Source organism: Vombatus ursinus, unplaced genomic scaffold (genome assembly GCF_900497805.2).
Source record: "Vombatus ursinus unplaced genomic scaffold, bare-nosed wombat genome assembly UNPS02014773.1, whole genome shotgun sequence".
NCBI classification, from domain to species: Eukaryota; Metazoa; Chordata; class Mammalia; order Diprotodontia; family Vombatidae; genus Vombatus; species Vombatus ursinus.
Window position 1 is genome coordinate 33713635 of NW_020954551.1, and position 25298 is coordinate 33738932.

Below are 25298 nucleotides of genomic sequence, written 5' to 3' on the forward strand. Positions count from 1 at the left end.
CACACACACACACACACACACACACACACACACACACACACACACACTCTGCTTGAGTCCCACAGAACTTCACTTCTTGGTGTGTTCAGTTCATAAGTTAACTCTTATCCCCAGATACCTAATTTAGTATTTATTGTGCATAGAAAAGCATAGACCTTGTCCAGGAGAAACTCACTGTCCTGAAAATGACAGTTACTACCAGCTTCTCTTGGGATTTAATTAAACCTCATGCTCTCTGTGCAGAAAATAGATATAATAACCACAGCTCTGGAGATGAGAAGCTTAGTTCAGCAAATATTTATTGAACCATGTGCAAAGCACTGTGCAGGTGCCCAGGGAGATAGAAAGATGTATAAAATAATCCCTGCTCTCAAGGAATTCATAATCCAGTGAAATTGAGTAGATGCTGTGGTGGCTTAAGGTTGAAGTCTAAGGTGCTTTGAATTTGTCCTTATGTACTTAATATAAGCATTTGTTGAGTAGCTGCTGCCCCAGGTTGAGGGTGAAACAATGCATTCCACTTCTGTTTCAGCATTTCAAGGATACACGATTTCATCCTTGTGGGTACTTTACTGATGCCTGCACCTTAGTAGTCTGCTGAGTTGTTATGGCAAAACAAAACAAAACACTAATAATAATCACCTGGTAGCCAGCCCCTTGGTAATAGAGCCTCCTTTTGAGGACAGATTTTGTCACTGGTTCTTTGAAGCTTTTCCAGCTTGGTATAGAACTTTCTAGGACCCAGGACTTGGGCCTTACCTTGAAAAGACTTAGCTGGAGAACTTTGATGGAAATATCAGTTAACAGCCATTTATTAACATCCACTATATATGCTAGCTAGCATTGTTAATGAGCACTGTGGGAGAGATCAAAGAAATAGAAGGATAAAAGAGTCCCTAACTTTATGGGGCTAAAGGACTTTACAAATCCAGTTTGGGACAGGGAAAGACAGAGAATGAGAGACTGCCACTGGAGTATTCAGAAGAGTTATCATTTCATTGGTGTGGGCTCCTCTTCCACCAACAAATGGCAGCCTTGCCTTGCCTTAATGGAAGTCTTCATACCTTGTTGTGGCCTTAAAACAATTCAGGTCCCAGTTGCTAATCCTTTGTTGACAAATCTTTCTAAACTCAGCTGGGCTCATCTTTAGATGACAGGTTGTCACCAGGCCTGTCCAGCTGGAGATAGGCCTTGCCAAAACAGAAGATGTAGAATTCAAGAACCCAGGAATACGTGGGCATAATGATAGTCATCAGAGATGGATGTTAGTGGTGGGGCAACCAGTGAGATACCAAATGGTGGACCTTTCTCCCCTCCAGACTAAGAGGCTGGTCTGTTAGGTCAGGCAGCCTCCAGCTGAGATGAAGTAAGGAAGAGCATGGGTCTTTCATCCTTAGTCACTTAGTGTAGTGCCCAAGGTAAGCATTTATTAAGTGCTTGCTGAATAAGTAATGTCTGGAGGGGTGGAGTGGTATATTAGGTAGCAGGAGATAGAAAGGAAGAGGGAAACTTTGAAGACCTTAATTAGATGGGGTCTATTTAGCTGAATTCTGACAAAGTTGGATGAATCAATACAATGCCAACACCATTGAGCATCTAATCCCAGTTTCCTCTTTTGCTTTTTTCACAGTTCTAGAGCATCTGACTGGATCTCTGGCTGCTCCCTCCCCATCCTCTCTCCTCTCTGCAAAGTTGCCCTGGAGGAGCTCAAGAACCCTGGGGCAAGGGGAGGGACAGGGTTTGGGGATGAAGGGCACAGGCTGGAGAGCTTGCTATTGGAAAGAAAACAGCAGTAGACCTGCAAGGCCACACCCAGTGGGTCAGCCTGGCCATCAATATTTAGTCCCCTGGGCTGGGACAGGTTTTTTTTTTAATGTCTTGAAATTTAAAACTCTGTGCTTGTAGGACATTGTAACCTTTTGTCTTTTTTTAAACCAATTTAACCACCTCCAGTTACTTTACTGGTCGCTGTGGGTCTGGGCGGGCCTGGAGCCAAAAGGTGACTGTGGCCTTTTCACCCTCCCTCTCCCCCCCTCCCCAAGATGTGCGGAGAAGAAAGGTTCCAGGCTAAGCTTCTTTCTTTGCCTTTCTCCCCAGGGCCTCCTTGGTCCTATCACAGGCCACAGGGGCTGCTTCTTGGCTTTCTGGGATCTGCCTGAGGGGCTGCTGTCATAAGATAGCTTGAGGTAGGGGTAAAGCTAGGTAAGACAGCCCCTCATTGTGCCTAGGAGCCCTGAGGAGCTGGAGCCTGGGACAGAGGCAGGTTCTGGTGGGGAGGGAAGCCTCTGTTCAGGCCTGCCTCTTGGGGGTCCATTGCTGTCCATGCTAGAGGTGGTGAATCCTTCCCTAGTAGTTGCCCCTGCCAATCAGTGCACCCATCCTTTTGCCTGCCCTCCATTCTTCTGCTCTTGCACTCCATGTGACTTTTATTAATCTGGTGACCACACCCCATTAAAATCTTTTCCTGCCCTCTGAGGGGCTGCATGATGTCTGTGCTGTGTGTGTGAAGAGAGAGCAGCGATGGGGGTGAGGGGTGTGATGGCATACCCGGGACCCAGCTTCCCTCACAACTCGAGGAGTGGGTTGCTCAGCCTTGGGACATTCTCTAACCTGTGGCCACCGTGGGTGGAAACCAATCCATAGCAGTAGCTGGAGCTTCATCCCCTTCTAATCCTTTGGGTTCTAGGATTGAGAATTTTGGCCTAATCGGCCTTCCCTTCACACTTTGCTAAGGGGATAAAAGGGTTCATCTGGGAGGAAACGCAGCCAAGTAGCGAGGCATCCTCTCCCTCGTGCATTTCCCAAGAAGGTTGCTACAACCAGCAGCCTCTTGGGGCGAACGTCCACTAGGAGTGAGGCGCAGGGAGGGGGATTTGCCCTGGGAGGCAAAGCCGCCTCCGGTTCACAGCAGGAGTCCGAACCTCGCTCCACCTAGGTGACGCCCCTTCCCCCCCTTTATTGTGCCCCGGGGATGGTTTCCATAACAACGCTAAACAGAGGGCGGGGTCACGCGTAGGACCGAAACTCCCCGGGCCAGAGCCGGCCGGACGAACCCTCCCCCACCTCACCCCCTCACGCGGAGGAGCCTGCGAGGGACTTCGCCTGTTCTATGCAGGGCCTCGGGGCTGCTGTTCCGTTGGGGGGTGGGGAGCTCGGGGCGGTATACAAGGGGGACCCTCCGTGGTATGCAGAGCAGACCCAGGCCGCAAACAGGGGCGACCAGCTATGCAAAGAGCCTGTCTGGCCGAGGCCGGGCTTCAGCGCCGTAAAGCCCCGGCGCCCTGGCGTCCTCGAGCCACGGGTGGGCCTTCCCAGCCCATGGCGCACTAACTCCTACTGGGGCCGACCCCGGCTAGCGGGCTCGGCCGCTTCCCGCTTCCAGGCTCTGCATTGGCCTGGGACCGAGTCGACGTCGTGGGGGCCCGGGAGCCTGGGCGCCCCAAATGCGGGGCTGCAGAGCCTAACGGGGCCCCGAGCTGCCCCTGGGTCCGGCGCTCCGGGGCTCGAAGCCGGCACCATCTCTGCGCAGGCCCCCGCAGCCTCTTCTAATGCGGGCACTGAGGCTGCGGGGGTGCAGCCGCCCCTGAGCGGCCAGGGTGAGTCCCCCGAGCTGCCTTTCCTCCCAGCAGACAGCTCGGGGTCTGGGAACCTGAACCAGGTCCTTCCGGCGCCCGCGGACGGCGAGATGAAGGCCAAGGTCATCCCTCTGCCTCGGCCTGAAAACAGCATCGTGCCCCCGGGCCGCGCGCCGACCCTGGACAAACCGCGGCTAGAAGGTGAAGTCTGGACGTGGGCCCCTTCACTCCATGCCTGTCTCATCTCTCCCCTCCCGCCTGGCTCATCTGTCCCCTCCCGCCTGGCTCCTCCCTTCCTCCCCTCCTCCCACCTGCCAAGGAAAGGGGTGGGGGTGGAAGGTGTGTGCATGGTGGGGGAGGAGGCGAACACCAGATGCAGAGGACATGGATGGGTGGGGCAAGCAAGGGAGGGAAGGAGGGAGAAGACTAGGAGGTAGATAGAAGGGGGGGAGGGAGGGGACAGGGGATGCAGAGTAGGAGATAGGCTAGGGGCAGGGTATCAGGAGGTAGATGGATGGGGAGAGAAGATAGAGGGAACCAATAAGGATATATGGATAAGGAGGGGATGCAAGGAAGAGGGCAGGAGATATAGAGAAACAGATGGGGAGGACTAGGGTAGTAGATGAATAGAGGGGACCAGGAGATATGACAGATAGGGAGGAACTGGACACTAGAAAATGGAGACCAGGTGGTGTATGGATTGGGCAGTAGCCGGGAATGCAAAAAAATAGGGCTCTGCATAGATAGGAGGGGATCAAGAGGGAGGTGATGATTCAGGAATTAGGAGAGAGGAGATAGAGGGAGGGAACAATTCTATGTATGGGGACAGTGGAGTCAGAGAAGGAACCAGGAATTGGGGGTAGAGGATGAAGAAAAAGATGGAGGAATAGGGAAAAGGTGTTGATGGAGGGGACCAGGAGAGAGATAGATCAGGACTGACTGGGGAGAAGGGTATTGGAGGGATAGAACTAGTTGTGTGGATGAGGATTAGGAAAGCAAGAAAAAATTTGGAATGTATATGAACGGAGACTGGTTGGAGGGAAGGAGATGGAGGAGGGAACCAATTATATAGATGAAGATAGGGTATTCAGGGAAGGGACTTAATGGTATGGATGGTTAGTGGGATGGAGGTTAAAAGATACATGGGGCAACTAGGTGTCAAAGTGGAAAGAGCTCTGGCCTTGGAGTCAGAAGGACCTGAGTTCAAATATGACCTCAGACACTTGACACATAGCTGTGTGACCGTGGGCAAGTCACTTAACCCCAATTGCCTCACCAAAGGGGGGAAAAAAGATACAGATAAGATTAGAGGCTGATGATGAAGAGAAGCAAACAGGAAAAATGTGTGCATGGAGCCAGGGGTTTGGGTAAGGGTTAGGACAGGAGATATAGGTTGTTAGGGGAATGGGATTAAAGAGAGACCAGGAGGTGTATGGATGGAAACAAGGAATGAAGAAAAAGAGACCAGGAGACATGGATAGGGAAAGGAGCACAGGATAGGGGAAGGGGACAGACGGTAGAAGATGGAAGTAGGACAGAAGACTAAAGGATGGGGGAATAGGAGATGAAAGAAATAAAAGATGGGGTAGAAAGATCAGAAGCAGGCAGTGCACTGGGAAGGAGAAGACATGGAAGAATGGAAGGATGGAAGGACAGGAATAGGTAGAGTCAGAAAAGGTAAAGACCTGGATTCCTAAGGGTTGGATAGAGGATTAGACTGTACAGAACAGGGTTTGGGAGGAGAGCTTGGCAGAAGAGCTTCCAGGATCTGTCTGGCTGTCTCACTGTAGGCCCCCAAGCTCCGATGTCTGTCTGGAAAGGGTTCCCTGGGGCCCCACTCAACATTGACCGGCTTAAGAATGCCAAGATCGTGGTGCAGAGAGCCATCAAGGTCAGAGGGGGGAAAGAAAGGGGAACAGGGAGACCTGTCAGAGTCAGGGGAATACCGAGGTGGAATAAGGCCTCAGGGAGCACTGACATTCTGTCTGCTTCCTCAGCCTCCTTCTCCCTTGCCTTCCCTCACCCCACAGCAGAAGAAAGTCTTCATGATCCAGGGCCGCTACCCCGTGATCCGAGGTATCCTGCGCCGCCGGGGCTGGGTGGAGAAGAAGATTCCCCATTTAACAGCAGCACCAACAATACATCCCCCTAAAGGTTTTGACAGCTTTGGATCTGGAGATAATGATCTCCCTGAAGACTGCGATGAAGGTAATAATAACTGACTCCTCACATTCTTCCCCCTCCCCACCCCCCACACCACCACCTCTGGGGAGTTTGGGAGGGATTGAAGCCGTTCCTGAGAAGAGTGTAAGTCGAAGGCTAGAGCTGGGGTGGGGAGGGGTGATGAAAAATCTAACCAGCAACCCTACTCCCTTCTTAGCCCCTAGCTTGTTTCTGTGGGTGAAAGTTTAAAATGAATATCCAGAGTGACCTTGAAAGGAAAAGATGCCAAAGAAGAAGAGCTTGAGGGTGAGGGTTTTGTGGAAGGGATGATCCTACTGGCTTTGTGGTGGTGATGGAATCCCAGGGGAATGGTCTTCTTATAGTTAGGAGCCAGCCCAGGCCACCCACTGAATGTCTGCTTGAATCCTTGTACAAAGGGTCCCATTGTAGTTTTTTTTTTTCTTTGATGAGTAGAGGCTCTGAAAGGAGGGTTAAGTAGAACAGAGCAGAGCCTTACCTATTTGGGGTTTTTGTCCCATAGAGGATGAAGAAGATGATGATGAAAGTCAACAGCCAGATCCTGAAGATATAGATGACATTCATGACCTTATGGTAATGGGGAGAGGGCCCCCCTTTTCCTTCAGTTTAGAGATCAGAGGGTCAACTCTCCCAGGGAATCCCTCCAGGATATTTTAAGGGATTGGTAAGAAGGTGGGCTGCTCAGCTGAGGGCCCATAGAGGGACAGGGAGATGACCTTGTTCATCTTTCCACTTTCCACCCTCCCCCTGCTGTCCTAGTCCCGAATGGTTCGAAATGAGGTGCCCTATTTCATCTGGACCACCCGGAGGGATATGATTGACTGCCGCTTCCTCTGCAAAGAGCAAATGATAAATCATTATGCTAGGGCAGGCTCCTTCACCACTAAGGTAGGATCCCTTAGATAGAGGTGGGGGAGGGGAAGGGGGACACCAAGGGGGCAGGCCAGGCCAGACTTACTCAGCACTCCCTCAGCCTTAGGTGTATATAGGAAAGGGAAACATCCCTGTCCCCCGCCAATCAGTCAGTCAGAAAATACGATTCTTGCACACATACCACATGCCTACTCCTGCTCTAGACACTTATAAGGAAGCGTGAGATGTAGTCCCTACCCTTGAGATGAGGAGAAAAGAATTATAGACATAGAAAGCAATTATCAATACAAGATAAATGATGATTCAGTCCTAAATTGTGTGGTATAGACCACAATATAGAATTGTCAGGGTTCAAAGGAGAACATTGAGGGAGTAGAAAGATCAGGAAGAAGAAGGCAAGGTTGAAACTGGCCCTTGAAGGATGGTGGCGTTCCAGGCATGGGGACTAGTGTAACCAAAGGTATGGAGGGTGGGAATCAGCAAATTTGGGGCAGAAAAGACAGACCATCCTTCCTGTAATGGAGTGCCTGTGGGTGGGACACCCTCTTCATAGCGATCTAGCCACATCCTTCGGGTGCTGCCAGTCCTTTGAGCAGTCTTTAAATATTCAGCTCACTGCTGGTCTTCCCCTTGCTTGGAAATGTATGGAAAGTATGGGTGAACCCCCTAAGTCAATTTGGCAAGCTCAGTGGAAGTTCCACCCTGCTCCCTACTCTGGCTGACTTCCTAGGTTGGTCTGTGCCTCAACCTCCGGAACCTGCCCTGGTTTGATGAGGCCAATGCAGACTCCTTCTTCCCACGCTGCTACCGCCTGGGAGCCGAGGATGAGAAACAGGCCTTCATGGGTAGGATGATGCCCTCTTCCCCAACACCTGCTCCTCACTCCTTAAGGCTAGGGAATCACCCCTGTTTGAGGAATTCTCTGCTTTGTCTAGTCATAGTTTGGGTGACCCTTACCCTGCCAGATTTCCTTCCTTGACCCTGTCTACTAGGCCTTGTTCCTTTCCTGATCATACCTTCCCTAAGATGCTCACAATATTGAACTAGCTGAATCAATTCAGATGCCTTAAGAAGGAATAGTACAGACTAGGTTCTGTCTTAGATTCATGCCAGGTCTAGACTGGGTTTTAGATCCACTTGAGGTGTCAGGATTAGGTTGAGTTCTAGATCTGTTCTGGGTAAGATTACATTAGCTTCCAGGTTTTAAATGGGCTCTGAATTCACATTAGGTATTAGAACTGCACTAGGTAGGTTCAAGATCTGCATTTGATGTTAGGTGTAGGACTCGTTGGCTTCCAGATCTATAATAAGTACCATGTCTATGTTAGGGTTTTGGTCTATACTAGATGTCAGGCCTAGGTTGATATTTGATATTTATCTGGGGTACCAAGTCTAAGTTTCAAGTCCAACAGTTGTACCAAGCCCAGATTAGACTATAAAAGTAGACCAAATTCTGGCAATATTTAGTTTGCTATGGGAATCGAGGTTGCTCCCTTCTGTCCCTCCACCCCCCCACTCCCTCTTCCATGGGCTGGTGCTAAGGAGAGTGTCCCCCACCCCTCACTCCTAACCCATCCTGAGAGCAGAGGACTTCTGGCTGACAGCCGCACGCAACGTTCTCAAGCTGGTGGTGAAGTCGTGGGACCCGAACTTGGAGAATGACCAGACAAAATCATCCTCAACTTTGTTGGAAAAGACCCTGGCAGGTAAGTACCACGGGTCATCCATCTACTCATACCTCCATCCATCGTTTGTTCAGTCATCCAACTCTGAGTCAGCATCCTCTATGGACCCCACCCTGTGCCAGGCTCTGCTGGGGTGACAGATTCAGCAGAAGACATGCTTTTTGTCTTCTCACTGGGAAGGCAGGACACCAAAAGTAGAAAGTTGCAGGTGATCCAGAATCCCTTGTACCTGAGTACTGAGGAATACAAAACAGTGTAGCAAACATTTGTTTTTTTGGGGGCAGGACTACTCTTCACAAGACCCCTACTCCAAGTCTTGCAATTTTCCTCCCTCATCCACAGACCTGAAATTCAAGGGGTCTTGCCAGCCAGGGACTCAGGAAAAAAAAAAAACAACTTTGAGATCAGAAGGCATAGGGAACAACTAGGTTCCAAGAAATCATGTATTGTACCTCAGCTCTCCCCTCCATATGGGAGAATTTCCTGCTTTCTTCTCCTGTTTGTGTGTAGGCAGGAGGTGGGCACAAGGACCGGTCCTTCCTTCTGTGTCCTTCCTTCTCCTCCAGAATCACCCCCAGACTCTCCAGGGGGTAGGCAGGATAAAAAAACAGAACTCAAGCAGGTATCGTCAAAGCTGATTGAAGATGCGCTACAGGCCTGTGAGGGTCACCTCAGAAGTTTGGCGCATGAAGATATTGACAAGACCATAGAGTCTCCAGGGTACCTGACCCAGGCTGATTGGACTTTATTTCTCCAGCGCTACTACCAAGTGGTCCAGTAAGTGTGGGTTAGCACAGAAAATGGGGTGTTGGGACATGAGGAGCACAGGGGGACCCAAAGACCTTGGGTGAGGTGGTTTACCCATTCTGGGCCTGCATCAAGGATACTATTTAAAGAAGCTTTGGAAACAACACATTATATTCGAATTGGCCAAAACGCTGTTTCTTACAGAGAGAACTATGTGTGGGAAAGTGTAGATACTAGAGAGGATCGATGTTGTACAGGCAAAGTGGTGTGGGATTCCAGGGTATTTTCCTCTTTCTGCATTCATGTATTTGTTATCTTTAGGGAGAGATGGCCAGGAGTACAAGTAGTTTGTGTTGTTGTCCTGTTGCAGAATCCAGACAGAAATCACACCATTAGGTGAGCTGAGTAACCTTTGTGCCAGATTCAGCCTGGAGCTGTACTTGCCTCTGCTGTACTCACTCTCCATATCCCTAGTTCACTAATACCTAATATTATGGTCCAAGAAAACTCTCAAAAACAATATCCAAAAGCTGAAACTAGGAGCAGTTGGTTGGGGCCCTGTCTCTGGACAGCTGTTGAAAATGTCACTCTCGGGGTCGCTAGGTGGTACAGTGTATAGAGCACCAGCCCTAGAGTCAGGAGGACCCGAGTTCAAATCCAGCCTCAAGACACATGATACTCACTAGTTGTATGACCCCAGGCAAGTCACTTAATCCCAATTGCCTCTCAAAAAAAAAAAAAAAGTCACTCTGTTCTCTAGGGTCTCATATTATAAAGCCTGGTGCTACCTGTACATACATATGCAATGCACATATCTCTTATATCCTTGCCCCACTCCTTTCTAATTTATCCTGCACATGACTACCACCAGGCTAATTATCATTAAGTCATTGGTGGTCTATAGGGTCAAGTCAAAACTCTGACTCAGCATTTAAGACCCTATATAATCTGGCCCTACTCTCCCTCCCCAATCATATCTTCTTCTCCCCTACAATCTCCCACTAGATTGGCCTTCTTACTATCTTAAACTTGATGACTCAAGAGATATTAAGTACCTATTATCTGTAAGGTGATGGGGTTACATACAAAGATGAAAGGGGGGTACATAGGCATAGGGGTAGGGTTTAGACTGGATTTCACTGGTTTAGGAAACTCCCACTACCGTTAAAGGTTGGCATCTTCTCTGTAACTTGCAGGCTTAGAGACTTGCCTAGAGCATTGAGTGGTTTGGGGACTTGCCCATCACTTTTGGAGTCCTTGGTCATGTTCATGCTGTTCCTTTTGTTTGGAATGTCCCTCTTCCACCAATTGTATAAATACTATGTATTCATCAAGGCCTATGGGGAGTCTTACCTCTCTGATGAAGCCTTCTCAGACTTCTCAGGAACTATGTGGAATCACTGTTTTGGATTAATCAAGTGTCATGATTGGGCAATGAATTATATATGTGCCAGACATTGAGGAGTATGAAAAAAACATAATGATATTAACCGTTCCCTCAAAAAGCCTACCACACAGAAGAAGAGATGAGACCAATAAAGATAAAAATATAACTAGCAAGTACTCAGTAGTAAATAATGGCAAATTGAGTGCATAGGTAATAAATCCAGTGGAATCAGTGCAAGAGAGAAAGAGAACTGTGAACTAATATGGACAGAGAAGCTTTCATGGAAGAAGTGGATCCTAAGCTGAACTTTGAAAGTATAGGGTTTAGATGGGGAAGGATACAGGAAAGGAAGAAGAACTTTTGGGAACTGTATAATCCAAAGTGCAGAGGCAGGAAATAAGACAAAAAACCATTCTGGCAGAAGTTGATACAACAGTACCATGGACAATGACTTTGTTTTGCCTCAGATAGTAGGGGGTCGTGAATGCCTAAATGAGGAGTTTGAATTTTATTCTGTACGCAATAGGTTGGTGGTTAGTTGGTTGTTTTAGCAGAGGAATGACAATCAAAGTTATGCTTTAGGAAGCTTAATTCATTGGCATTGTGCAGGCTGGATTGGAGGTAAAGAACCTAGAGGCGATTGGCAATTTGGCTCTGAATTAGAGTGGTGGCGTTGTGGTTTTTGAATGAGTAAATAAAATATCGAACCAATGCAGACAACTAATAAACCATCAGTTTGTATGTTTTATTTGATCAGCAAATGAAAATTACTATGTAAGCCAACTTTTTTTCCTGAGCAACAGAAAACATACATGTAGAGAGCCAGACAACAAGTGTTGTCGTTTGCTGAATGTGGCTTCCTGAAAATATCATCTCCTTTTGCTTTTCTGTAGTCCAAAGACTGTGTTTCAAATAGTCTGTTTTCTTTTTAATCCTCAAATTAAAAAAGTTATTGTTATCTCTTGTTTTTACATCACCATCACTTCTGGCTATATTCCTGCCCTTCCCCTATCTAGTGAGCCATTCCCTGTAATAAAGAATTAGAAAGAACAAGGGGGAAAATCAGTTCCACAAAAATAACTAAGACATCAGTGGAATCAGACAGTATATGTACTGTTCAATCAGCCAACAAGTATTTATTAAGCACCTACTCTGTGCCAGGCACTAGGCTAAGCATTGGGGATACAAAAAAAGGCAAAAGATAGTCCCTGCCCTCAAGGAGCTTACATTCTACTGGAGAAGACAACATGTGCATATTATAAGTTATTACAGGGGGAAAAACTACATAAAAGACAAATATAAAATGAAAATGTGATGGTACAATACAAATTAGGGAGGGTGGGCACCAGCAGTTGGGGAAATTAGGAAAGGCTTAATGTAAAAGATGGTGCTTCAGTGGAGTAGTGAAAGAAGTGAGGGATCTTGGGCAGAGGTAGAGAGGAAGGATCTAATGCTAGGCTTGGAGGATGGCCATTACAAAGGCACAGAACTGAGTGTAAAGAACAGAAAGAAGCCCAGTTTGGTTAGGCCATAATAAAAGGAAGAGTATAATAGTTTGTTCACCATTACAAAGAAAGGAGGAATTACATTTTTCCCTTCTCTGAGGCCAAGCCTGATCATTATAATTATATAGCAGTCAGCTTCTTTTTGTTGTTCTTTTCATTTACATAGGATCATAGAGCTGAGGGACCTTAGAATCTATCAATTTCAACCTCATTTTACAGATGAGGAAACTGAGGCCAAAGCTAAGTGATTTGCCCAGGGTCACACAGTTAATAAGTGTCTGAGGCAGGTTTTGAATGCAGATCCTCTTTACTCAAAGTCTAGTGCTATATCCATGAAATCATGTTGCCTCTCACATTATTGTCTGTCTGTCTATATGTATATGTATATGTGTGTGTGTGTATACATACATATTTACACACATACACATATACATATACTTTTCCTTATGCTGCTTACTTCCTTTTGTATCTGCTCACATGAGCTTCACCATGCTTCTCAAATTATTCATATTCATCTTTTCTTATCACACAGTAATATTCCATTCACATACTGCGATTCCCCAATTGATGGACATCTACTTTGTTTCCAGGTCTTTGCTACTTTTAAAAAAATGTAACTGCACATATTTTAGAGTATATAGGGCCTTTCCTCCCCTGCCTTGGACCTCCTTGGTGTGTATCCGTGGCAATGGAGTCCCTGGGTGAAAGGGTGCAGATATCTTAGTCATTTTTTTATGGCATAATTTCAGATTGTTTTCCCAAATGGTTGAACCAGTTCACAGTTCTATCAACAATGAATTGGTGTGTCTGTCTTTGCACAGCCCTTTCATCTTTTTTCATCTTTTCCCATATTTTTTCATCTTCGACAATTTGCTGGCTATGAGTAAAACCTTAAATTATTTTGATTTGCATTTATCTTATTATTAGCAATTTGGAATAATCAAATGTATTTTAAAATATATAAGCCTGCTTGAAGGCCTTTCATAAGTAGGCAAGGTACTGAGAGAAATTAACTTTCAAGCTCAGTGAATCAATAAACATATGTTAGTTGTGTAGAGGAAAGAGCACCCTGGAAGGTGAATGGGAAGTTTCTCATGAAGAAGAGGAAAGAAGAGAGAGAAAGATGTAGTAAGTGCCTAGTTAGTCACTGACTTCTGATAAAATATTATAGCTATGGGGCTGAAAGTGACTTTAAGACTTGACATCTTCATTTTATATGAGGAAATGGAGGCTCAGAAAAGTATAATAACTAGCCCTGGGTTACAGAGTAGCAGAGGCATGTGACTTGGGTCATGTGACCTGGCAGAGCCATTTTCCCACGGAACCCCCCACTTCTTCTAATAGACAAGAGGCAAAGACTTTGGGAGCAAGTTATTATTTGTCCCAGGCAGTTGAGGGATCTCTGGAGAAATGGTAATCCCTCTTAGGTGGCTTAATTAGAGTGTGCAGGTGTCAATGAATCGACCAGCAGTTATCAAGTGCCTGTTGTGTAACAGACACTGTGCTAGGCACCGGAGATACAAACATACAATCAAAATGGTCCTGTGTCCTACTAGTGCATAGAACACGTGCATAGATACATAAATATAAGTTATATACAAAATAAGTCCAAAAGCGATCAAGGACCAGGACAAGATGAGAATTGAACCCAGAAAGGCTTCTTGGAGGATTCTAAGAGGCAGAGGGGAGGAAAGAGTGTATCCCAGGAGTGAGAGGCTAATCTATGCCAAGTCCTGGAGTGGAGCAGAATGTCCTGTACAAGGAGCAGAAAGCGACTCATTTTGGCCAGAGTGTACACAAAGGGGAAAAAATGCCTAACTTACCTGGAAGGACAGACGGAAACCCTGTCCCGTAGGACTTGAAATGCGAAAGAGAAGAACCTTTTATCTCTCTTCCTGGTGTACTGCACTAGTGTCTCAGCTCTTCTCCTTCCCTACAGTCTTTCTGACCCATCCTCCTGCATATGGTGGCCAAGGTGACATTCCTAAAGTGCAGGTCTGAACATGGCACCTTCAGTGGCTCCCTGTGACCTTTAGCACCAAATAAAATCTCTGCCGTTTCAAGCCCTTCATAAGCTGCCTTCAACCCACCTTTCCAGGTTTATTACATGCCATTTGGGTCTACACGCTCTGTGGTCCTGCCAAATGGGCTCTCTTGTTCTTCCTCATAGTGGACGTTCCATCTCTCCTCCTTGTGCTTTTGTGTAGGTTGTCTTGCTCTCCCCCCACCCCAATGCCTGGAATATACTCCCTCTTCACCTCTGCCTCTTAAGACCCCCTAATTGCCTTCAACTCAAATATCATCTCGTATGAGAGACCTTTCCTGGTTCTTCAAGCTACTAGCCCCTCCCCATTGAAATTACCTTGGATTTAACTTGTATCTCTTTTGTATCTCCCTATATGTGTATATACTATAGAATGTGAGCTCCTTGAGCACAGAAATTATTTCATTTTTGTCATTGTATCCACAGTGCCTGGAATATTGTAGGTGCTTAGTACTTACTGATGGATATAGAGAGCCACCAAAAGAATAAAGGTCAGGAGGACTTGAGTTCAAATACGACCTCAGACACATAACACGCACTAGATGACCCTGGGCCAGTCACTTAACCCCATTGCCTAGCCAAAAAAAAAAAGAATAAAGGTCAGATCTATGCTTTAGGGTTATCTGGCAGCTCTTCGGAGGATGGATAGGAGTGGGGAGAGATTGGAAGCAAGGACACCAATTAAAAGTCTACTGCACTGAGATATCTGTTCAGTGCTTAGCACAGTGCCTAGCACATAGTAGATGCTTATTAAATGTTTGTTCCCTTTTTTTGCCTTGTACTGTCCCAGGTGAGAGGTGACGAGTGCCTGAATTAGAGTAGTAATCACATGAGTAAAGAGAAGGGGATGGCTGCACGATATGTAATGGCATTGGAGTCTTCAAAACTTGGCAACTGTTTGGATTTGGGGAATGAGTGAAAGTGAAAAGTAGAGATGATTCCAAGTTTGTGAATGTGTGTGTTGGGAAAGATAGTGATACCCTCAAGAGAGATTGGGAAGTTTGGAGTAGGGACAGGTGAAGGGAGAAAAGAGAATAAATTCATTTTGGACATGTGGATTTTGAAATGCATATGGGTCATCTAAGTGAAGATGTTTAGTAAACAGCTGGCACTGTGGAACTGGAGTTCATCAGAGAGATTAGAGCTGGAAGTGTAGATCTGGGAATCATCTACATCAGGATAATTGAACTTGGGGTAGCTGAATAAGATCACTAAGAGACGGCACGTAGGGAGACTTGTCTGATTTAGGTGCTTTGTTGATCACTTAGCCTTAACTGTTTTGTTTTGTTACAAGGAAGTGTTCATTGGGGAAGGGATTGTGTATACTGGGTACTAATTATGATGTAAAAGATAATACCAAAAGGCCTGAATTTTTAAAAGGTAAATATTATTGGAAGAAGAAAGAAAGGAAGAAAGAAAAGATATCTAGCCTGCTATAAATAAAGCCTAGCTGAATAGTCCCCTAGGAAGGCACAAAGGTAGAACAAACAGGTAGTTTTCCATTGAGAGTTACTAATAAGAATGACAGAACATTGTGGATTTTGCTTCTAGCAAATATAAGGGCCAAGGTGAATTTTTCAGGGACCTGCCAAGAATATTCTATGTTTGTGTTCCTGTCAGTGCCAAGTAATAGTTATTTATGCACAAAATGTGGGTTAGTCCCTCTCCTAGAGGAGAAAAGAAAAGGGCTGGAGAAACACATCTCTAGACTCTTTAGTTATCAGAGAGATGAGTTCTCTGAAAAGAGTAGAAGGAGTGCTTGAAGGAGAACACAAAAGAAAAATAATCTGAAGAGACAGCATACAGAGTACTAACCTGTGGGTTGCAGTTGGAGGAAGGAAGAATATGACAAAGAGAAGAAAGGGGGAAAGGATCACTGAGCTTTGGAACTAAGTAACAGAAATGAGACTTTGCTGTAGAAGAGGGGTAGCTGAACCCTCTCAGGAGGGAGAAGTCTTTCGTGCTCCAGGAAATGATACTCTGGATGCCACCTGGGCCAGAGGAGAAGAGGCATCGTATTTTGTTCAAAAAATGCAGAGAGGGGGAGTGGTTCATGACTCCTCAGTGAAGGCTTTCAAAGCAACTGACATAAGTAATAGAGAGGTCTGCTGTGCATATCTAGGATGTGAAGGAGAGCTTTCGTAGAATAACTAAGCCTGAAGATTACTAATCTATCCCTGGTGATTTAGTGAGGACATACGATACTGCCAGATGGAACCCAAGAAGCATTGCCAGATAGTTTGAAGTCCTGGGCAAGAAACTGAAACCTCAAGGGTGCAAGTGATGTTTTCATAACTATTGCTGATTGAAAGCATGGACTCCGAAAGAGAAAGGCTGATCTGGGAAGTGAATGATAGATTAAGAGACTTCACATCCTGGCTAACAGCAGCAGGCCTGTCTCTTGTCAATGTCAGGTTGACAAATAGCTGCCTTTAGACTAGGGCAGTGGAGAGACAGGGCATGCATGGTAACTGTCGTTTAAGACTTATTCTGACTGGCCCCTTAGGGTAGAACTAGGAGCAATCAGTGCAAATTGTAGAGAGATAGATTTCAAAACTACAAAATGAAAACTTCCTGACAGTTTAGAGCTGTCCAGTAGTGGGGAAAGTGCTTTGAAATGTACTGGGTTCTCCTTCCTTGGATGCCTTCAAGCATAGACTAACTGACCACTTGTTGGGAATGTTATAGAGAAGATTCAGGCATGGTTTAGGCCATATAATAATTATAATATCATTATACATAATAAAATAGCTAATATTTATGTAGCATTTAATATGTGCAAGGCACTGTGCTAAACACTTGACAGTTAATTATCCCACTTGATCCTCACAACAACCCTTTGGAGGTAGGTGTTATTATCCCCATTTCACAGATGAGAAAACACAAAAAACAGGGGTCATGTGACTTGACCAGGGTCATACAGGCTCTGAAGTCCCTTTTGATTCAGCTTCTGTGATTCTATGAGTCAGATGGGTTGGATTCGAGTCTTACCTGTGTGCGATCTTGGCAAAGATATGTTGTGTCTTTGGGGCGTCAGTTTGTACATTTGCAACATGAGGGAGGATTTCTACAGGTCTCCTCCAGCTTACATCATTCTGTGATGTTACAGTATATACTAATAATGATTGAGCATCTGATAAGAGTCTCTCTGGGTCAAATGAAAGATCTAAAATAAAACTGAAAAGAGGGGAGAGCTTTGGGAAGAAGTGGCCTTTTTTTGTGCTTTGGGGAACAAGTTCACCTTTGCACAGAAACCAGTTGTTTGGTCAGTTTAGTAAGTTAAGTATTTGTCTACATCTCTAGAACATAATAATCTATAATGAGGTCTTAATTGTTTGGAACAGACAATAATTGTAAAAGGAATTAGGAAAAGATGCATTAAGTATGTGTTAGAGCACACGAAAAGCTGAATTGTAAATAATGAGCTGATATATATATGCACTTTTGAATAGAGTATTAAGGTGGGGAGGAGGATGGAGAGAAGTTAGAAATAGAGCTAGAATATCCTATTCAGACAAGAAAAGGTTTGACTTTTCCCCTGTTAGTTTGGAGGTTTTCCTAGAGGAGACTGGAATTTTAGGAGCTCCTTTAAATGAATTGGGTAGGGGGAGACATGGTGATCTCCAGGTGTGTGGGCGTAGTGAGATATCTGGGAGTGAAAGGTCTTCCTAGATTCCTACAGGGGCATGCAGGCAGATGAAAGGACAAAGGGATTGCTTTCCAGCTGCACTCTGAGCACCTCACCATTTCCCACAGTGAGGGGGCTGAACTAAAAAAGGTTGACTCTCAGATCCAGCGTTGTGAAGACATCCTTCAGCAGCTACGGGCAGTGGTGCCTCAAATTGACATGGAAGGAGACAGAAATATCTGGATTGTGAAGCCTGGAGCCAAGTCTAGAGGTCGAGGTATGGAAAAATGAGAAAGGGAGAGTGAAGGGAGAGGTGGGGAGGGTAGGAGGATATTGCTTTGCAGGATTAGGTAGAGAGAGAAAGACCCCATGTCGTTCTCTGAGCATAATCTCAGTCAGTGATACAGATGAGTAAAGAAATGTTCTTAGACAAGTCACTGGTGTTCATCTTTATCCATAAAATGGGAATAATCATATTTGCATTACTTACCTCACAGGCTTGTTATGAGGAAAGCATTTTGGAATTCTGTAAAGTACTTAGCAAATGTGAGCTATTATGCCTCTGATTCTACAGATGTAAATCTGTGGGGCCATCGTTACTCATCGGGTGGTACAAAAAGAGCATGAGACAAGGGAAGATCAGCATGCACTGAGAACAGCACTTGTGACAGTTGAGTTAGCCCAGTGTGTAAAATACATCTTTGGCAAACAAGGGGTGACTCAATTTCAAATGTACCGGCAAGGGTGCATTCAAAAATACCTCATCACCTTCAAAGTGTAATCACTTGGAGTGGCAACAATACTTAATCCATTGTTTGAGATGATGAAGTGGTACTGGAGATGGCAGGTGCACCTCATCACATTTAAGTGCATCCATTCAGGTGGATTTTATCCAAGAATTAGGCTCAGCTGCCTTCCTTTTCTGGGGGTGGGGAGGCTACAACGCCCCATAGTGTCAAAGTTGGTTGATGTAGGATTGCTTTTGGAGAAATGCTCCCCCCCTTTTTGTTTTTTTCTTTAAAAAGGGATAGCATTCCAAATGAAGAAGGGATAGATTGGGAAAATAAAATGACAGAACCCCCTCAAAAATCAATAAAAATTAGGCTCATATTTTGTTGAAGCAAAAAAACTGAAAACAAAGCTAGTGCCACCTAATTGGGAACTGACTGAACAAAAGTGTGGTATGAATGTAATGGAATCTTACTGCTCTGTAAGGAATTACAAATATGAAGAATTCTAAGAAACAAGGGAGATGTGTATGAACTAATACAGGGCAAAGACAGAACCAAGAGAAACAATGTATACCCAATGGCTACAAAAATATAAAACAACACTAAAATGCTCCTACACTAAGTTTAATTGCAAAGAGCACACACCTCTTTTTGAGGTGCAGAAGAACAGACACAAAATGCTGCATGTACTATCATACATGGTCACTTTGTAGATTGGGTTTTGTTCATATTTTTATTTATTTCAAGGTAAAATTTAATGGGGCTAGGATATACTGTGGGAAATTATGTTTGGGGGAAAAGAACTACAAAAGTTATTAATTGGAAAAATATTAGGCTCATTACCTTATAGCTAGGGCAGCTATGTGACACAGTGGCTAGAGCACTGGGCCTGGAGTCAGGAAGACCTGAGTTCAAATCCAGCCTCATATACTAACCATGTGACCCTGGGCAAGTCATTTAACCCTATTTGCTTCAGTTCCTCATCTATAAAATGAGCTGGAGAAGGAAATGGCAAACCACTCCTGTATCTTTGCCCCAAAAAAACACCAAATAAGGTCACAAAGAATCAGACACAACGGAAATGACTGAATAACAAAACCTTACAACCACACACACCTCAGAGGAGTTAGTGCCCTTTATGCAAGGTCCTCTACCACTTTCTGCTGTAGACCTCTGAGATTCCCAGGATCTGAGTTCTGTTCCTTCCTATATTCTCTCTTATTCAGGCATTATGTGCATGAACCACCTGGAAGAGATGTTAAAGCTGGTGGATTGTGACCCCATGATTGTAAAAGATGGCAAGTGGGTGGTACAGAAGTATATTGAGCGACCTTTACTCATCTTTGGCACCAAGTTCGACTTGAGGCAGTGGTTCCTAGTGACTGACTGGAACCCACTAACTGTCTGGTTCTACCGGGACAGTTATATCCGCTTTTCCACCCAGCCCTTCTCCCTGAGGAACCTGGACAGGTAAACTGGGTGATGGGAGGGTTTAGACCCAAGGAGATAACAATGTCCCCTGCCTCCCCTTGACCACTTGTTTCACCTCCTAGGTTTGGTAGGAAAGGGGGAAAAGGGTAGGATGGCTAGGCAATTTAGAACTGTGAGATCAATGAAGGGACTTCCTTCCAGGGTTAGATTAAGTGGAGAGGTGATATGACATAGCAGATGGAATTCACAACTTGTTTTCAGAGGGAACCTTGGTCCCTGTTCTGACTCAAACATTTACTAGTTGTGTGACTCTAGGCAAGTCATGTAATCTCTCACCCTTAGTTTCCTCATTCATAAAATGGGGATATGACTTGTACAACCTACCTCACAGGGCTGTTGTGAAGAACTCCTTTGTAAACCTTGAGTGTAAATGTGAATTATTTTTACTAGGGGCTAAGGTAGCAATGACCTGGAGTCTAATGTAGTTATCAGTTTAGAACTACAAAATATTAGAACCATGGAGAATTTGGAGACCAACTAATCCAATAGCCTCATTTTGCAGAAGAGGAGATTGAAGTCAAGTAATTTGCCCAAGTTTGCGTGGCTAAGTTTGCACTGGAAGGTCTTACACAGGTTTCCTATCTTCATTGAGCATTGTATCCTTTTTAGGAAATTGCCCAGGTTTTGCAAATCCATGAGTTTAGGTTGGCACCAGATCCCTTTAGAGATACTCTTCCAAGATTGTCTCTGTGAGCAACAGTTTGCCCTGGACTGGCACCTAGAGAGCTGAACCTGAGAAGGGGTTTGACATACTTACATTTTGGTCTAAAGCATCAGAACATATAGCCTGAGATCTACCCAGAGGTGAATTTGAGTTCTTAGAGGGAAAGATGACCCAGGCCTGGTCACTATGACAACTCTAGGCAGAAGCAACCAGAACCTATAGAAATAGGTCAGAATCAGGCTCTGTTGTCTGTCTTCTCCCCCCTCCCCCAGACATGGTAGGGGAAGGGAGGTGGGAGAGGGCCTTAGCTTCTCCTCCTTCTCATTTAGTTCTGTGCATCTTTGCAACAACTCAATCCAGAAGCACTTCGAGAATTCTAACACTCGTCACCCCCTGCTGCCCCCCGACAACATGTGGTGCAGCCAGAAGTTCCAGGCTCACCTGCAGGAGGTAGGGGCACCTGAGGCTTGGGCAGATGTCATGGTTCCAGGCATGAAGGCTGCAGTCATCCATGTACTACAGACTTCTCAGGACACTGTGCAATCCCGCAAAGGCAGCTTTGAGCTATATGGGGCTGACTTTGTATTTGGGGAAGATTTCCATCCCTGGCTGATAGAAATCAATGCCAGTCCAACTATGGCACCTTCCACAGCTGTTACCACCCGACTCTGTGCTGGGGTGCTGGCTGATACACTGCGTGTAGTCATAGACCGTCGACAAGACCGAAACTGTGACACTGGTGCTTTTGAGCTTATTTATAAGCAGGTGAGATGCTGGGGGTCCTGGGGCCATCAACCCTTCCCTTCCTTGGGTCTCCTGAGGGGAAAATATCATCTGAACTGTGGTCCCTTCTTTTAAAAGGAACCTTTCAGATCCTTGATGCCCCAGTCAATCTCTTGTGTGCAAGACATGGTCCTAGGCACAAGGGGGAGGATGTGAGGTGAGGATACAGGAAAGTATGATCATTTCTGCCCTCTAATGATTAGCTGAGGAAACGAGATATACACTCCTAAAAAAAAATTAAAAGGGGGTCTCTGATAGTTGTTAAAAGATGAGCAAAGATATTAACACTAGAAGGACCAGGTGTGTCAACTGATGCAAAAAAAATTTTTTGAATAATTTTACTACTTCTTTTATCTATACAAAGCATTTAAAATACAAACAATTATAGGTAAGTATTACTTTACTTTGAAATAAAATTTTTCATCCTATTTCTAATTTCTTTGCCTTATGGGGAAAAAAATACATTGATACAGCTCAGTCCTTCTAGATATTAGATTCTAGTCCTTCATCAAAGGCTTTTTATAGAGCAATGGAAGAAAACATCACTTTGGGCTAGGTTGGGCACAAAAGTCCTCACAGATGAAAAAGGGTCTGAACTGGTTTTAGAGGAGGGGTATGACTTTAGGGGACAGAGGAGGGAGGAAAGCACTCTCAGTAAGGAGAATGCATGGTACTGAGGCCCTAAAAGCACAAGATGTTCAGGGACCAGTAAGTAGACCTGAAGCTTGTCTTATCTGTTTCTAAACCATTTAGCCTCCAGCAGCTGGTTGACTCCCAGGTCTCTAGGCACAACTCTCATTCCTTTGGATATCGAATTCCAGAGAATAGGATCCCCTTCCTCTAACAGGGCTGTACCTATTTTTCTCTCCCATTTGCCATCCTGATGGAAAATAAGTCCCACAAATCCTCCTTTAATCTCCCCAGGAAAGGATTTCATTCACTAGCTTGCCTCATGGCTGTTTCTGCATTGCAGGGAGAGAGGTGGAGGAAGTTTCAGAGTGCTTGAACTGTCTATCCCACTAACACTTTTGCCCTCTAGGCGGCTGTGAAGGTACCCCATTATGTGGGGATCCGACTAATGGTTGAAGGCTCCTCTATGAAGAAGCCTGTGACGGTCCGAAGCCAAAGAGCACCATCCCGTCTACTGGCACGTCAATACCTTAGGGAGCCTAAGCAGGCTAAAGAGGCCATGCGGAAGGAGGCTAAAGAGGCCATGCCTGGGGAGGTTAAGGATTCTGTGCCTGAAGAGGCTAAGGATTCTGTGCCTGAGGAGGTTGATTCCATGCCTGTTGCTCTCAAGTCATCAGGGCATTTCCACCATCACGGGAAAGCTTTTGGAGGCAGGAAGAACTTGGGACTCATTGAAAAAACAGACTGCATAAGCATGGGAAAAAAGACAGTTAACACCAAACAATCCACAGAAACTGTCCAGGCCAGCTTCCAGAAATGGCACATCCACAATCCCAAGATAACCCAGCTCTTCTGTGCATCACCAGCATCCATTGTTAATCGGGGAAGGCACCTTCACCCCATGAACAAACCTCAGCTGCTTCTGAAGAATTCTGTGTCTCTAGGTAGGGCAACATCTTTGCTTAGGGCCCTCAGCCGACTTCCTCTTGCTCTTTGGCCTCTCCCCACTCCCTGTGGTCTGTCACCAGTGTGGCTAGAGGTTGGGGTCTCCCAGCAGATGCTTGGCTGTGCAAGAAGAAATCCTATGGGCATAATGTATGACTGTAATGTAATGAGACTGGTTTGTAAACAAAGGCAGGAGAATGTAAAGAGCATAGGACTTGGAGACCAATGACCTAGGTGCAAGTCCTGGCTCTGTGACCGGCCTGCAGTCAGACCCTGGGCAGGTCTCAGATCCTCTTTGGACCTGTTTCCTGACCACCAGCTTTAACATTTCTTCCAGGTGGTCCATGCACATAATAAAATGGGAATAGAATGTGTCTTGCCCGTCTTAGAGGGTTGTGGTGAAGATCCAATAAGATGATGCCTGTAAAGCCCTATGTGAATTATTGGCAAACATATCAGGACATAGACCTTCAAAAGAGTAGTTTCTTACCCCTCACTTCCGTGAAATCACTTTGGGAGGTTACACATAATATTCTAACAAGGCGGCCATTACTTAAATTATGTTGGGAACTCTTCTTTGGGAATTGCCTTCAGAGCCAGGTTATGAGCCACATAAGAAAATCAGTCTCTTTACTTTATAGTCACATCTCATTTTTAATCCAAAATGGATGGTATTACCTAGCTTGATCACCCACCTTCTTCACCAGACTTGGCTCCAAAAGGCTCTTGGCTGTTTCCAGAAATCAAAGCCTTCCTCAAAGGATGAAGATTTACCACCTTTGAGGATATTCAAAAGAATCTACCACAGGCCCTGAATGCAATTTCCAAAGAGTAGTTCCCACAGTGTGTTGAGTAATGGCGTCTCGTTGGAATAAGCGTATAGCCTCCTAAGTGACTACTTTGAAGGGAACAACATTCATTTGGATGCATAAGTTCTGGTATGTTTGCAGCCCCTGCCCTCCAGAGGGAGAGCAAACAGTAACACGCAAGATAGTATATTATAAATACCAAAGGAGTAGTACAGACAAAAGTACAGGAGTCACTCCCTTAGGTTCTTTGTAGGGAACTAGGCTGGTCTATTAATAGACTTACTGGATGTTAAGTTAGAAGGGACTTTAAATCTCATGTCACCTAGCCCAAGCCCTTCATTTTACAGATGAGGAAACTGAGGCCCAGAATGGGGATGGGATTTGCCTAAGGTCACACTATTTCTTAGCTTTAAATCACCCTCAGGGCTCCAGAGTGGGTCTCAGAAACATGAGTGCATGTGTTATTACACTCTAGGATGGTTTGGAGGGAGAGAACTTATCAGTCCACACACAATCAGTGTGTTTCCAAGCAAATTCTACTAGAGGAAGTATGTGTGCTTGGGGCTCTCCTATGGGGCTTCCTTTGCTTTCTCACAACTTACCACGTCCAAGCTGGGGCCTCCAGCGGACACTAGTCCATCTGTGAAAACAGAACTGGAACCAGTGCTTCTAATTCTCCTGCTTCTTCCTCTCCCACAGAGCCAGAGGGATTACCCAGCTTCCTTAGTAAGCCTGTGCTGCCCAATTCCCGCGTACTCAAACCTCGTACCTTCCTTCTCAGATTGCAGCTCCCAAAAACACCCATTCCCTGCAAGAACTTCAGTGCCACGGGCAGGGCTTTGCTTTTGTTCCCTGCTCATAAAGAGCCTGTTTCCAGTTGTGGGAAGCAGGCCAAGGTGGGCCCCAAACCCTGAGGGGCCTGATTTGTGCTGAGAACTGGGAGTGTTTGGGGAGGGAAGAGGGAGGAGGGAGGGAAAAGGGTCTCCCATGGTCTAGGCCGAGCCAGTGGGAGCTGACCCCTGCTTGGACCGAGCCCCTTGGCCCCAGCAAGGTGTCCCCAGTTTAGAGCCTTGGCTGTGGTCAAGCTCAAAGGAGTATAAGAGGCAAGTTATATGTGTGCTTTGGTTTCATCCCAAAGCTAGATTCAAAGAAGCGGGAGGGAGGGAGACAAACTACCCCTTACTAACCCCTCATCCTTTCCCCTGAGAAATTCCAATCAGCTTTTTCCCATAGCCTCAGAAGGCAGTTTTAGATCACTCAGAACTCCATCCACTCAAATCACAGAAAAAGGAAACGCTTCTGGGCCCCATTTGCTCCAAGATGAAATGCAGCTTCCTGCCACCTTTAGCAACTCAAAGCCCAGGCTTGATAACAGACCATATTTTGCTGAAGGCTCTTATAAAGAATGCCCAAGTTCGTGACTCCCACTGGCACCTGGCTTCCAACGTTCACCAGTCTGGAAAGACCAGGAGAGAACTCCATGAATCAGAGACCATGAAATTAGGACATTCCTGGCCACACTTCACATCCCCCCCCCCAAAACTTAAGTCCTGGCCAAAGAAATTTTCCTGGACCAAAAATAAATGGAATTGAGATACA

The 25298-nt window shown here is 45.6% G+C and overlaps 2 protein-coding genes across 7 annotated transcripts in view; both read left to right on the forward strand.

Moving 5' to 3' along the window:
* ARPC4 (actin related protein 2/3 complex subunit 4) overlaps positions 1–2487 on the forward strand; it is an 8427-nt gene extending 5940 nt beyond the window's left edge. Inside the window, exon 6 of the mRNA XM_027863954.1 lies at positions 1631–2487. Within this exon, the coding sequence (XP_027719755.1) occupies positions 1631–1636 (6 nt within the window). The 3' untranslated portion in view covers positions 1637–2487. The remainder of the gene's footprint in view (positions 1–1630) is intronic.
* Positions 2488–3109: 622 nt separating this feature from the next.
* Positions 3110–25296, forward strand: LOC114044461 (tubulin monoglycylase TTLL3-like). 6 transcript variants are annotated; one of them, XM_027863940.1, is made up of 14 exons: positions 3110–3776; positions 5366–5466; positions 5606–5783; positions 6280–6350; positions 6537–6665; positions 7381–7495; positions 8237–8356; positions 8902–9112; positions 9404–9478; positions 17775–17923; positions 19604–19847; positions 20862–21297; positions 22355–22889; positions 24399–25296. In XM_027863940.1, exons 1-14 carry the CDS (start codon positions 3110–3112, stop codon positions 24611–24613), a joined length of 3246 nt encoding a protein of 1081 aa, XP_027719741.1. In that variant the 3' UTR covers positions 24614–25296. The 6 variants fall into 6 exon arrangements, with proteins under 6 accessions (XP_027719741.1, XP_027719743.1, XP_027719740.1 ...); XM_027863942.1 differs by lacking the exon at positions 9404–9478; XM_027863939.1 differs by having other exon boundaries at positions 22355–24492.
* Positions 25297–25298: the final 2 nt, after the last annotated feature.